Raw genomic sequence first — 14,220 nt, 5'->3', positions numbered from 1 at the left:
AGAAGAGCTGAGGTCAGCAACGCAAGAATCAAACTTACACAGCTGCGCTCCACCTAGCATACAGCTAATGGTTTTTAAAATATCCAACACATCAACTCCAGTCCATTTCCTGTCTATTGAAGACTTCTCCAGGTCGGAAGATGGAGTTTTGGAGGGAAAGAAAAAAGGCAGATGAGGTTCAGTCCAAAAGACTGAGGCGTTTCTGATCTCGACGTGGTGCGACAGTGCCCCCTAATGTTTGAAAGTCCCTTCAAGACCTGAACCCCAGCATCTTTCATATGCAGAAACTTTTTCCCTCTTATGCAAACATGATCATATAAACTCAAAAATGTGTTTTCTTTTACATAAATCCGGCAGAAACAAATACAGTGAAGGGTCTCAGTTGCCACAAAACATTTACAAATCAGCAATCGGCCTGTTCCCAACCAGTCGTGACAAACTCTTATTTTGAAATAGCCTCTATTGTGCTGGTTAAACTTATTCACCCCCACCTCTTCCCCCTCCTCTCCATGTGTGAGACTGAAACTGGAATCAGATGTGCTGCTTTAATCTTTCACACTACATGTTTCTTCATTAAAAACAAAGCCAAAAAAAAGACGCAAGAGAAAGAAAGTGAACTGTCTTATGTCCGTGTTGCGCCTTCTATATTGTTCAGCTGTAGCAAACAATGAAACTCAACATCTGAAAATGTTGAACCCAGTTGCTTTGAATCCCCTCAAATACTTCTGTTTTATATTATTTCTTTCTGCTTTGTCTAGAAACTGTCTGTTTACCTCAGGATGTTTTCTCCCTGCTGGAGCCTCCTGCCTCAATTAGTAGTAGATGTAATGTACTATCCTTGGCAGTATTAGGTGGATGTTTATATGTGTGCGCATGTGCGTCATTCTTCTCATGAATGCGGATGATTCATTTTCTCGCAGTGTGAGAAAAAGTGCGGCGGTTCAACATGGCCCTTGGGTTTGTGGCTGCAGAGCAACTCTCATCTGGTAAATTACGCCATAATCTGTTGCAGTCTGTGGCAAAAATAAAGCCCCATTAATTCCCCTACAGTATGTTTCTAAATACTTGGAGTATACTGCCTTGATACACTTTTGCACAGTACAAGCTCAGTACGATTTCTATCTCACTAATTCTCCTACTGGCAGATTACAAGCCACAGGTTTTAGCCTGAGTGTGATAAGCAGGCAGGGTGTCGTGTGCCGGGCAGACAAAGTCCAGCCGCAGTGACCAGAATGTGACTGCCTGGCGGTGACAGGGCGGCACAGGGACTTTGTGTTTGTGTCTGTGATTGGGTCACACGTCTCTTCTAAATTATAGCCTTTATGCTCTCAGCAAGCCAACCTTTGACACACTTAGCAGAAGAGAAAAAAGTGCAGATTAAACGCTGAGAGACACATGTAGTCTGTAGCTTTTAGAGGAACAAACATTTAAGAGCTTTTGAGGGCTGATGCCTGTCCATCCCTCTCCAGCAAGCTGACCTTCAGCTGTGTGTCTCAGTGTGCAGGAGTCCATTGATTTCCCTCCCAACTGTCCAGCGTGCAGAGCCGCGACCAGGTCACTCAGCCGGGTAGAAACAAAACAGACCCTCCTCAGACTCTGTGTGGTAATTCAGGCCTCATTTAAAAGGAAAGATTTATGTCTCTGTGTTCCCACAAACATAACAGGCATCAGGCTGATGGAGCCAGACCAGGGGTCACCTTACCTTTAAGAGCTTTTCCATCCATTGCGCTGTCTATCATTCCATCTCTCACTTTACAACTATCTGTCAGTACAATCAATCCATTAATCAAATGGTCTTAGCTTTGGCAATTTATTTTTTTCCTTTACAGTTTAACTCTGATTCTCGGCTATATATATGTGAATGTTTTATTATTTTTAAGGTGAGACATGCAAGATTTAACCGACTGATGGACAAGCCACAGAGTAGCGGTCAGTCATTATTACATTCCATCATTTACTGAGTATTAATAGATTTGTTGTAAAGAAAATCTTGGTCTGTTTTCCTTTTGCATACAAACAGTGTTTTGCTTAGTCAAAAGGGTGATGATCAATCTGGAGAACGGAGTGTTGTACTGTGTCAGACATTGACATTTCAGTTTTTTACCTCAGTGCAGTTTAATATTACGCAAACACTCCTGGTGCAGCTATTTTTAGTCAAAAAATAACTGCATTTCTAACTTCATGTTGCACACCATGCAACTACAGCAGCTCTTCTTATCCATGTAAAAAATGTAGAAATTAACTTTTATCTTAACTTGTTTTGATGAACAACCTCAGTCAGTGTTAACCACTGTGACGGATGATGTGTGTTTTCTGTGACTGCTTCAATTCAGAGGAATGAAAGATTGTGCCACTTACTAGTTACTAGGCTACAGAAAATGATATCAACAATAGATAATAATATATAGAAGAGGCCAGGTGATATCTGACATTTAGCAGGTGTTGTTGTTCATTCAATTTAAATCTCTCATCTCGTATTTGAGCCTAAGAAACGTCACAACCACGCACATCTCAGTAAAGTGATGTGGCATTTCTAATGTAAAATCCAAATGTTTCATTGAGTTGGTTAATAAAAGAAAAGAGTGGAATAAATGAGAAATCAGTGATCTTCCACTGTACAGTATGATCCGCATACTTTCTCTGTCGTTGTGTTTAGAGTCCCATTTCCGCTCTCCTTCCTAAAGACCTGATCTGTTGTCCACACCTTTCACACAAGACAGAATAATTGCTTGTAAAAGAGATCCAGATATAAACTTTATATTTCCATTCCCGCTGAACTTAAGGCAGATTTCCGTCTTTTCATAAACAGACATTTTCCGGTGAACCCGTTCTCTGATTCATCATTGTCATCACCACAGGTTACAATGAGCATATGTCCCTGGTGAGATGCTGTACGTGTGCGAATGCGCTGCCAGGCTCAGATAAAGCGCACTCCTTTGCGAAATATCTGTCACAACTTTTGTGAGCTTGCTCTGAGGTTTTGTGTTGTTTACATGTTCCAAATCCTGCCAGCCTGTTAGGATGAAGACACATTTGTTTGTCTTCCAGCTGTTGTACTACAAATAGTAATCGTAGCTGAACGTAATTAAGAGGAAAAGTTTAGTTGCTGTCTTCTAACTTTCAAGATTTATGTATTTTGTTTTGAGAAGTTTGCCTGTTTCCCTCCCAGCTTTTTGTGTTGTTATTCGTGAATGCCAATTGAATGTGATTACATATTTTAAAATGAAGCACATGTGTGCATCTCCAAAGGAATGCACAATAGTTTTTCCTAGTTGCTTTGGTAATGATGAACTGTCTGACATTAATGTAAGGTTACTCCTGTCCAGGTTGACTAGAGCAACTGACCTATAGCCAACTTTGTTCATGGTCCCTTAAGGACCCCCACCTCCAGAACTCTCCCCTCCCCCTGCCTGCGGGCCCAGCAAAAGGTTCTTTGTGCAGGCAGTGAGCGAGGCAACTGAGGCCTGGTTCTGGTTAGTGCGTTCTGCTGCATCTGAAACACTCACCTTCCTCCAGGGGTTGCATCTGGAGCTGGTTTCCTGTTCAGGCTGGGCAGGGGCGGAGTTTGGCCCCGTCTCTCTGATTGGGCGAGATTTAGACTTTATGGACCCCAGGATGCTTAGATATGCCAAAACGTAATCTGTCAATCACTGGCAAAGCGATTCAAACCAGAGCTTAATGCAAGGGAAAGCTTATGATTGGTGCAAAGGCGCAACCATGAGCCAGTGATTTTGCACTCTGATACAAAAAACCCAGCGGCAAATTTAGCACCAGCCAATCTGCTGAGCCGGTTCAGAGAACAAAGAAGTGCTATGTTGTACATTTTCATCCAAAGTCTTTTTTTTTTTCCTTTGGGAAATATTTTTATCATAATAAAAAACTGTCAAGTCATTTACAGTAATGTCTTTTTTGAGTAATTGCAAACCCCCAAAAAATAGCATTGTTTGACAGAGCGATGCCATAGTTATTATATAATTGTGTGTAATACACACAATTAGAAAATGGCAGCAGGACCACTGCATTCAGTAATGGTGTGTAATAATAAAGTTAGCTTCCTGTTATTACTGCAGTAATTCTGTAGTTGAGGCCGTAAGCACTGCCCCTAAATCTGCACCATGGACCTTAAACGCCACATGAATTAGGCTGGATTTAGAGTCTGTCATTGAGAATATTTTTATAGCTTTTCCTGGGGAATTTGTTGCATAGGTTTTTGAAAGTTAGATTAATGCTTCAGTGGAACAATATCCTTAAAATATGTACTTAGATGAAACTGTTACCAACAGATAAAATATAGTTGAGTAGGAATGTTTTTAATTGTTGATGCATTCATCTGGTAAACCATAGAAAGTAATGAAATGTAGGTGGTCCAGATGGCAGAAAATCTAACCATTGAACATTTTGGCCCACTGTTTTAAATCTTCATTCTTATGTTTCAAATTCAGTGCATAAATCCTATTAAGTAAATCACATATAAAGTGAATGTAATGCGATTGTGCTATCGTAAATGCTTTGGAAAGTGCTCCATTCTGTTCCCAGAGGTGTAAAATACACTACCTTTCCAGTTAGCATGTGTGCCAGTGCTGTGAGTCAGGCATTGTTGAGTTTAGCTTCAGTGCTGGAAAGAGCTTTAGTCAGTCTTCCCACTCAAATTCTCTCAGTTAAGTCTCTTAGTTCTGTACCAAGACCTCCATTTCCTGCTCTGGCGCCGTGGCATGCAGCTGACAGCAGCTTTTATGGATCTCCTGAAGGGACACAGTTACGGTGCGTGCTTCCTCTCACACGTGAAAACATACAGTATAGCCTACACATGCTTCACATGCACAGTTTGAAGGGACCACAGAACAAACAAACTGGGATCCACTGTTGTAGGCAAATTAATTTGGAAAATCATTTATTTAATAAATACCCAATTACTATACTCACTTTTAAGAGTGATAATAAATCATGTTTTAAAGTAGCATCTTTCTGCTTTTAATCAATACTTAAATGCAAGGTAACCGTAGCAGCAATGGAAAACTACATGATGGTCAATTTGATAAAACCAATAACCTTGTTCAACAATCTGGCAGCTATGACCAAAACAACCTGTCAATCAGAGGACAAGAGAACAAGTTAAAGAGCGATATGCAAAAGACTCAGAGGTCCAGGAGGTAATACTAGTTCAGGTGTGATGAAATTACCTCTTGACAAATGATGTGGGGGCCCAGAGTCCCTCCAGAGCCTGTCTTTCATCTCCTCCTCTCTCAACTGACCCATACCGAGAGCTTCTGATGCCAAAGTAAGTTGGCAGCAGGTACTTCTCAGGCCAGCTTTGGTCAAAATGAAAGTGTAATTTGCTGATGGTGAGCATGCTTCTTTAAAAACCCTGAGAGTTGAATGAATGTCATCCTGGACAGACAGGTGTAGGCAGTCAATAGTTCTAAAGTGAGAGATGAAAGAAAAGTGCCTGGCTGTTTGCATTTCAACAAAAAACCCTTCATGTCGTCTCCTCGCTGCAGTTCAGCAGAAAGTTAGCAGGGGAAAGATCCCAAACATTGTTTGGCAGTTACAATGAGTGTAACTTGGAGAGGTTTTTGATTTCACAACGTTTAAGAAGAAAAATGTGTGGTTAGATTGTGTTTGAACGGTCCCGAAGGGTTAGTTGTTGGCCGGGATCTGAGGCAGGCAGGAGGCCTAGTTGGAGTGAACAGACAAACAGGAGAGTGTTCTCCTGATACCTACGATGACGATGAGAGGATGTGACTGATGCAGATGTCACTTTTTTGGAGTTGACTCAGCAATGACTTTATATTTAGGTTGAGCAAACCAGCAGAGTCATTGATGGACCTTGTATTGTGAACACTAAAACCGGGAAATCATTTTTCAAAAAGTCGTCTCCTCAGCTAATACTTCAGGGAAAGTCAGTCAGTTTTGTGGCTTTGGCTCACCATCTCGGGGTCTCATTGTATCACGTCTTTGGCTCAGTGAAGAGTTCTTCTGGGTCAGACACAAGATCCCCCCAGTGGGCCCACCACAAGGTCCAAAGCCTCTCATTCTGAGAGCCTGTTTGTCTTGGTGAGGGAAACACAAAGCTCTTTACAGAGGAATCCCTCGTTAAAATGAAATATATCCACGGAGGCATTTGTAGCTCTATGGGACAAAAATATGCATTCCTCTGGCGACAATACTTTCATGTACACTATCATCTAAAACATAATTCCTCTTGTAATTTCTAAGTAACTTTCTCAACTGCTTTTCTTCCTCTGCATTGTTTTTAACAGTCTCCCTCTGTTCCCCCTTTTCAGACATATCTGTTCTATTTCAATTTCTGAACAGATTAGCTCCACACCCTTGTTTTATTGGTCTATGAGCTCACTCTTGTTGCGAGAGTGGCCAGTGTTCTAAAAACGGTCTGCTGATCTACAGCATGTTGGACTGGAGTGCAACCATCGTGAAGGACCATTCAGACCCGCTTAGACAGGCTCACAAAAACAGGTCACTGCACCTGAACATTGGCAGTGTGTTTGCTTGTGTCTTTGTGTGTGCATTTGTGTGTTTCTGTCCAAATCTAACAAAAGAAAGAAACAAAATTAAGGGTTACCTTAGCCACTCACAAAGCTGTGAAATTAGCAAATGGAACGATGAGCTCACTCACACGGCGAGGGTTTAATTCAAACAGTTAAACTCACAGTAACTCACACAAGGACACCAACTTACAATAATACAGTCTAATGCCTAGGTAATATCAAACCATGTTTATACTCTCTCAATCATAAGCCAAGCTGCCAAGCCCCTACTCGAAAGGGGGACACAGCTAATGAATCAGTTAATCAACATGTCGTTTTTACACTCCGGCTTTCGGTACTTCCACGTTTAGCGGCTGCTGGTTGTACATTCATATTTACCTTAGAGACATGAGAGTGGTGTCATTCTCTCCACGGACCCAACGTTCCTTTAAAAGAGTTTTCCACTGATTTAGCAATCATCTGCTGTTCCACACATTCTTCTTCTTTGTCATACCTACTTAGCCTACAATACAACCTCGAAAGCTGACGGTTTGGGTGCTACGGTAGTAGAAGCTAATGCAGCCTCAAACTGCTATCCTGAAGCTGAGATGAGGAGTGAAGCATTTGCCAATTTATCAAGATTTGCGCTAATCCCTCTAGAGCCAAAAAAAAAGCTTTATACAGGATGTTTTTACATATGCAGATGTACTCCCTAACACCTGTAAACAGATTATTATTCTGTCAGTGGAGTCCCCCTTTAATCAACATTCCCATCATGACCCTTTGCACTACAGGCAGTAAAAATGTTTTTAAAAACGTATGGTATCTTTACATGTCTCTAAAAGGTACAAAAGATGCTCTCTTTTGACTGGCCACATGTTTTTTGTTTTTTTGTTCGTGTGTCACAGGCTCTTGGAGACTCTAACTTCCCCGCTGTGCTGAGGCAGCTGCTGCCCTTGATGAAACCCCGTGGAAGCGAGGACAGCACGACCTCCGGTTCGAGGTCCAGGGAGGATGAGAATGGGCCTGATGAGATGATCCTGCTGCTGGTCTACCTGTACTCCCTGGCCGACGAGGCGCAGCTGGCAGACCAGGACACAGAGGAGGAAGAGGAGGAAGTGGAGAAGCTGGAGAGGGAGCTGATAGGAGCGCTCACCCTGGTCCTCACCCGAGAGAACGAACTCAGCCCCTTGATCCAGAAACTCACCGGTGAGAGAGAGTTAATGTGGTCACAATTTTCATGATTGCTTCCAGGAGCTATGCTTGGTTTGCTAAATTTGCTGACGGTCAAAACCGAGAGAATTAGAGTAGGAGAGTGGGAAAAGCTGATTGTTTATTTCCTCTGTCGGCCTCCAAGGTTGTTAATGGGAGGATTTTTATCAAAGTCTTCACACCCCATCTCTCTCCTTATACCATTGCATCACAGTCTTTCAAGCACACACACACTTTCTGGTCAGTTTGGCAAGCGGCTACACAAACAGTGGAGTGTGGGAATGTCTGAACTTGCCTGTGTGAGAGAGAAATGACCCTTCCCGTTCACATGCTCAGCTCCTCTGCCATGACAATGAGCTTTACCTGTACGCCACACAGATATAGGAGCAATTTGTAACTTGTCCATAGGCACCAGCGTGTGTGTTTTTACTGGTTTCTTTAGTTTCCTCTGTTCACCACCAGTCATTGCTGGTTTAGCTGAGCTGGTAAACGTGTGGTAGAGCAGATCAAGGCCTTAAGATGAATTATCCATCCACCTCCACACCACAGCCAGCTGCACCTCCCAGAGTAATAGCGTCTTTAACCTTGAGCCGGTACACACACGGCCTCCTCCCCTGCCACATACTTCATAATTAGAGCTACTTTTAGTTTTGGCCTGCTCCACACCTTAGCACACACCCTGAAAAAATACACTCATATCGCACATAGGCTTATATGATATATATATATATATAGATGTGGTACATGTATGTAAAGCACTAATAAAGTTTGTAGGTCTTTCTTGCTCTTTTTTAAACTATTTTTCTTCTTATACTCTGTCTTTCCCTCTTCCTGTTCTACTTGGCTAAGTGCAGCTTGGAGTTGAGGGGCCTCTTGGCAGGCACCGGCCAAGAGATGTGGCTCATGTTAAAAACCTGACTCTCTGTTATAAACACTTGGAAATGACCCTGTCATAGTGTGCCAGGTGTGTTTTAGACAGAAAAAACGATATATGTGTGCACTCATGCGCATTTCTTGCCCATTCAGAGGAATTTGGCTGTGTGTGCACCCTGCTTTTAAACGTGAACGTGTGTATGCGCACGCACAAATGTCTGTGAGAGTTTTTATGGCAGGCGATGAAGCGCTTGGCCAGGGTAACTTGAGGCGGGGGGTCGTCTCTCTCTGCATCCAGAGCAAAACACTGATTGTGACATTCTACCCAATTAAAGACTCAAATGGAAACCAGACGTTGAATGAAACCTGGTCGCCATGAGAACAATGTTTTTACAAATGATTTTATTCTATTACCCTTGGCTACAGAACATGCAGAAACACAAGAACAGTAAACACATAAGAGAAGCAAAAACAAAGAGAAGAAATAACAAAAGTTTGGTTTAGGAAAGTGTGCAGAACAGGCTAATGCAACACAGCCCGAGCCCACTAACTACCTCCTTCTGAGAACTTAATTAAAGAGAATCTTCAGGAAATGGTGATCCTCAGACTACTTTACTCTGTAGTTTGTTTTGTAGTCTATGTTTCCTGTGAGGCCCGGCGGACCTGAGTTTTTCTGTGGTGATCAAACAAGACTGCAAGTGCGAGCGGCAAGAGACAGTTTGTCTGTTACATAATCAATGAGGTGGATATGCAGCTTTGTTTATGGAGATTTTTTGAAAGATAATGAATACCAGCAGTCAGTACATAGTGATATGACTCCAGCCAATCATTTTTTAAAGGCAAGTATTTTCCTGAAACTGTGGGGAACTGTAGCTTTTAAGCATACATTTATAATCACCCAAAAATAGAGTTTATTATGGGGTCTATTTTCAGGAGCAAATTTGGTGCGCTAGTGAGTATTTACTGCAGCAGAAAAAGTATATATGCGTCTACTCAAAATAACCTATAGTGCCCATGGATATCAAGGAACATATCACTCCATGCTGTGGCTCATTATAGTGTTTAGTAGGTCGTTGTTGAACAAACATGTAGGGAACGGTCTAATGATTGCTTTGTTTTTTTCTTGGATAGGAAATTAAGCGTTAACAGACACCTCAAATGTTAACTGTGTCATCACTGTGTGACCCTGCATGTGAAATTCCTTATCTACAGGACCGTCAGTTATGTCTATATTATTGTCTTAGGGTATGTCTTTGATAAAAGGGTTAAGAGGAAATATTCCAGAAAAAGGTTTCCGCTTATTGCAGCCTGGGAAATAAGTTCTTAAACCAAATCCTCCACAGCAGTCACCACAAGTGGAAAAAGTCTGAGGCTTTGGGCAAAGATGCAAATGGAGAACATTTGTAACAGTGTGACTGGATAAGGAACCCTCTGCTTCTCTATATCCTGGAGTTTGATTGGTTGCTGCCAGAGAGTCAATGGTGTGCATTGGTGGTGTGTGATTTGTTCAGGCTGGTAAAAATGACACTGAAACTGTTAAGAAAACTAGAGAAAAATACTTCTTTATGGATTTGTTTCCTGTCAGCCTTTGTGCTGAATCAAACTTCCTTCCTCTTTTTAATTTCTTCTTGTCTTTTCTCAACATTGAAGTACGGTGGGCTTAAAAGGAGGGCAGTCCAACCAAAATGTTGTTCATGCTTCACCCCATGACATGTAGCAATGACATGATGGACTGTGTCTGTACTTGTGTCAGTGTGGTGGTGTACAGCTAGTTAGAATGTGAAATCCCAGTCCAAACATTGTGATTTATTGTCAGCAGTGACAGCAGAGGGAAAGGTCACAAAATAAAGGAGGTCACAAAAAAGCTTTCTGAGTGCAAGACATGGATTTTTTTTACTGGAAATGGTTTCATGTCTTGATTCTCTCTCTCCCTGCCTCAGACACACATTGGGTTTGTTATTCATCCTGTCGCTGGGGTGTGCACGGGGCAAGGAGGGGCGCAGGAGGAGAGTCGGACCTCCCCAATGCGCTGTTTGGGTTGGCACAGCAACACGGGCCAGTCAAGGGACATGAAAGGGATCACACATAACTCTGGCCACTAACTCTCCGACTGCCTACATCTCAAACTTTTCTTTTCTTTGTTATTTTTTACATTTCTGTTTCCATTTCTCCGTCTTTCTCTCCTTCAACCACTGATCGGTTTCTTCTTTCCCTCTCTCTCTGAGGCCCTAAAGCACCAAGCTGGTTGCAGGAGGAAGTGAAGCATAAGTCTAATGATCGCGCCTGATTAAATATATATTCCCCTGTTGCACTGTGTTTATGAAATTAGTACCAATTATTTTTAATTGGTGGCATTTCTTTACTTCCTCCACTGTTACACAAACACACATATATGTCCGAGGTGAACAGTAGAGCCTGGGGTGCACAAAGCAGCCGGTGGCGTTGTTCTCTCTAGTTCACTTCATCAGATAAGCTGATGACATGGAGCTCAGGCTTTAATTAACAAAGGCTCATCAGCTCCTCCCTGCTGGGCAGACAGCCCTGGTGAACAGGCAGGGCCACACACAGAGACTGGAAGCAGACCCCCAGACTCGCACCCCACCAAGTCTGCTCACACGGTGGTTAGATCTCCATACTGTACCCATGTTTCCTTGTAACCATCCAACTTACTACTTTTCTGCTAAACAGGACCCAAAAGCACAGTGTGACAGAAGGTAGCAGGCAGGCGGGCTAGCTAACAACTACAACTCTTAAGATAGCATAGCAACATGAACCTTTATATAAACTGTCAAACACATGATGAAAACTGACAGATTGTGACTGTGTGGCAGTAACTTTGACTGGTTTCATGGACAAATGTGTCCAATTATTTATTCTGTGATATTCAATGTATTTTTGTTAAACCTTCAACTTTCTGTCCGCGCAGAGCAAATTGGGTTCTGTCTTTACTTTCCTCCAGTCTCTCCTTGTTCATTTCATCTCTGTATTTTTTAAAGCTTTAATAAGAAATGTTTTTAACCCGCATTCCCTACCCCCCAGCTAGGGATTATTAATTGCGTCTTTCCACTGACGTGGTATGCAGTCACACTGCCATTAATATCCCCTTAGCAAATATTATTTTAAGTAGTAGGCATCTTAGTCATTTTTTGTGGAATGTTTTTTTCTGATAGGTAGTAAATCCTCCCTTGTGATTTATATAATGTCCAATGTTGCGACATTACAAATGCAAGTATTTATCTGAGTAGAAAATGATCCTTGTCAGTTCTTCGGTTACATAGTTTACTGATAAAGCTATACTTTTGACATTTGCATTGTAAAAAAACAATGCTTCTGTTTTACCTTTCAGTGAGCTTTGAACAACAGGTTTTATTTTATAGTAGTCAAAATCATGTAGAGCTAACAACGGGTTTGCTGTGCCACTTTCAATTGACAACAAGAATCCTGACCAATGCTGTTGCACAAAATAAAAATCATAGAGTTATTTTATTGCACGACAGGCAAGATGCTCGATAAGCACCTGGGAAACAACATAACAATACATAGAACTCAATGAAAGCTTATGAAATTGTATCTCTTTACTAAATAATAACAAACAAATATATCACTCATAATCAAACCATCATCTTCTGTAAAATGATTGAAGTTAGTCGTAGCCACAGTCGGTCGGGTAGATTTCACAGAGCTAGCCCAGAGTGTAGTTCACACCTCTGTTTGTTTTATGGAGTGTGTTAGCGCTCAGCAGAAAATTCCTCTGCTTCTTATTTATGACAGGAAATGCACATCATAAAAGGCTCGTAAGCACTTGTATCTCCGCTGGGAATCGGCGTTGTAGAATGAAAAAGGACTCAATCGAGATCCCACACAGACTTGCAAATAGACACACACGCAGCCGCTCAACAAAGCAAAGGCAGAATTACACACCAGACATGCATAAAGGCCAGTTCCAGAGGGACTCTAACTGAGACAGCGGCCCCTAGCCCCTGCACACGCTGAAGTGCAGAGAACGGTCGGCCTCTGCCCCTTTGAGGGAGGGTCAGTCCAGCCAGCACGCTCTACCCGCTGCCTCTCTTATTCTGCAGGGACTCTCTTGGCTCCTCTTGGAAAACATCCTTCTCCATCTGTATACATAAGTTTCTGCTTTACAGTCTGTACACACTTCCACTGACGGACAAAGACATTTATTTTTTTAGGCGTTTGTGCTTTTTTTCAATAATCGGAAGGCCCTAGAAACAAATTTCTTGGCCCAAACATCATTCATAAATAAGTGCATGAGTTTGGCGGACTGTGTTTGCATGTGAGTCTGCTTTTTGCCAGACTGACTTGGTTTTACAGTGTATCTGCTTTTTATCTGTTTGTGCGGAAGAACTTGTTTACGTTTAGGATTCCAGTCAGCAGTGAAAGATGACCTGTCCTAATGTACCCGCTTTCCTCCCCAAACTGTCCCCTCGCACTCTCTCCAACCCCTCCCTCCACTCCTCCCTTCAACCAGTGAAACTTCCTTTTGAAATTTGTTTTGATTTAGAGGAACACCCTACCATACTTCCAACTCACAATCGTCAATGGACGTCCAGCTGTAAACTTGGCATTATCAGCTGTCAATAAACTCTTCATAGTTTCTTTTTAGGCCTAAAATCTCCTCGCTGCTTTTGGGGACTACGCCCTCAAACAAGAAGAACAGAATGATGCTTCCTGTGTTAGCGTTCTGTAAAGGCATTGGGAATAATCTAGCTCTCGTGGAAGTAAAACATTCAGTTCGAGGTTCTTCTGCTCGGTTCTCCTGGGTGGAGAATTCCTCCACGGCCTCGACACCAGATGGAAGCTCTCCTGGCGCAATGAGCTGGCCGGGTCATTTCCTGTCAGGAGGCCTGGTGTTAATCAAGGCCTGAGCCAGCGGGAACGCCCCCCTACTCCCCTACCTCCTTTTTTTTTTACAACCCCTCTCTTCTTACACCCCCTCATCTCGCAGAAAGGCTAAAAAATATAAATTTTCCCTCCTCCCCCATTTTCCCCTTCCCTTTTAGTTTCTGTTCTTTTGTCCTCCGTACCATACCCTGCTTTGTTTAGTACATGTCATACACTCCTCTCTAAATGTCTTTAGGCGGTCGTAAATCATTGGGAGGTAATGGTCTGTGCTATCAAAGTGACCCTATAGAGGACTGCAGGACAGCCAATAGATAGAAGCAGATAGTAAGGAATGAGAAGAAAGGAGTCTCTCTGTACTTGCAGTCCTGTATCTGGTCTGTTGTGTCTGTTGGTGTCTCCTGTTGTGCGATGGACTCAGTGGGAGATGGGCTTATCTTCTTGCTCCTCCTCCTCCTCCTCAGCTGACCTCCAGAATGACCAGACGCAGGCCTGCAGACGGGGGGGGGGGTTTTGCAAGACTTCTCCTGCTATGTCTTTCTTAATCACTTAATGGTCTACGTGCTTCATCTCCCCTGTTCAATGTTGAAACGTTGTGGTTTTTCCGGTCATTTACATGCTGGATGGTTCTGGACTGGATGCAGATGTGGCTCATGTTTCGTATTTTTGGATTAATGCATAAAAACACAATTTAGATGAACATTCAGATAGGCTTAGAATGAAAAACCCTCAAAGTTTGACCCTAACTTTGGGAAAGAAAAGCTAATATTTCATTGGATTTTGATGCTGT

The 14,220-nt window shown here is 42.4% G+C and overlaps 1 protein-coding gene across 1 annotated transcript in view; it reads left to right on the top strand.

Moving 5' to 3' along the window:
• The window catches only part of scfd2 (sec1 family domain containing 2), a 76,145-nt gene that overhangs the window by 28,807 nt on the left and 33,118 nt on the right, over window positions 1-14,220 (top strand). The window contains exon 5 of the mRNA XM_063891623.1: window positions 7,394-7,694. Within this exon, the coding sequence (XP_063747693.1) occupies window positions 7,394-7,694 (301 nt within the window). The remainder of the gene's footprint in view (window positions 1-7,393; window positions 7,695-14,220) is intronic.

The sequence above is a fragment of the Eleginops maclovinus genome, chromosome 9, assembly GCF_036324505.1.
Source record: "Eleginops maclovinus isolate JMC-PN-2008 ecotype Puerto Natales chromosome 9, JC_Emac_rtc_rv5, whole genome shotgun sequence".
In the NCBI taxonomy this organism is placed as follows: Eukaryota; Metazoa; Chordata; class Actinopteri; order Perciformes; family Eleginopidae; genus Eleginops; species Eleginops maclovinus.
Note: the sequence above shows the minus strand (reverse complement) of the source record. Positions and strands in the feature narration are given on the sequence as shown.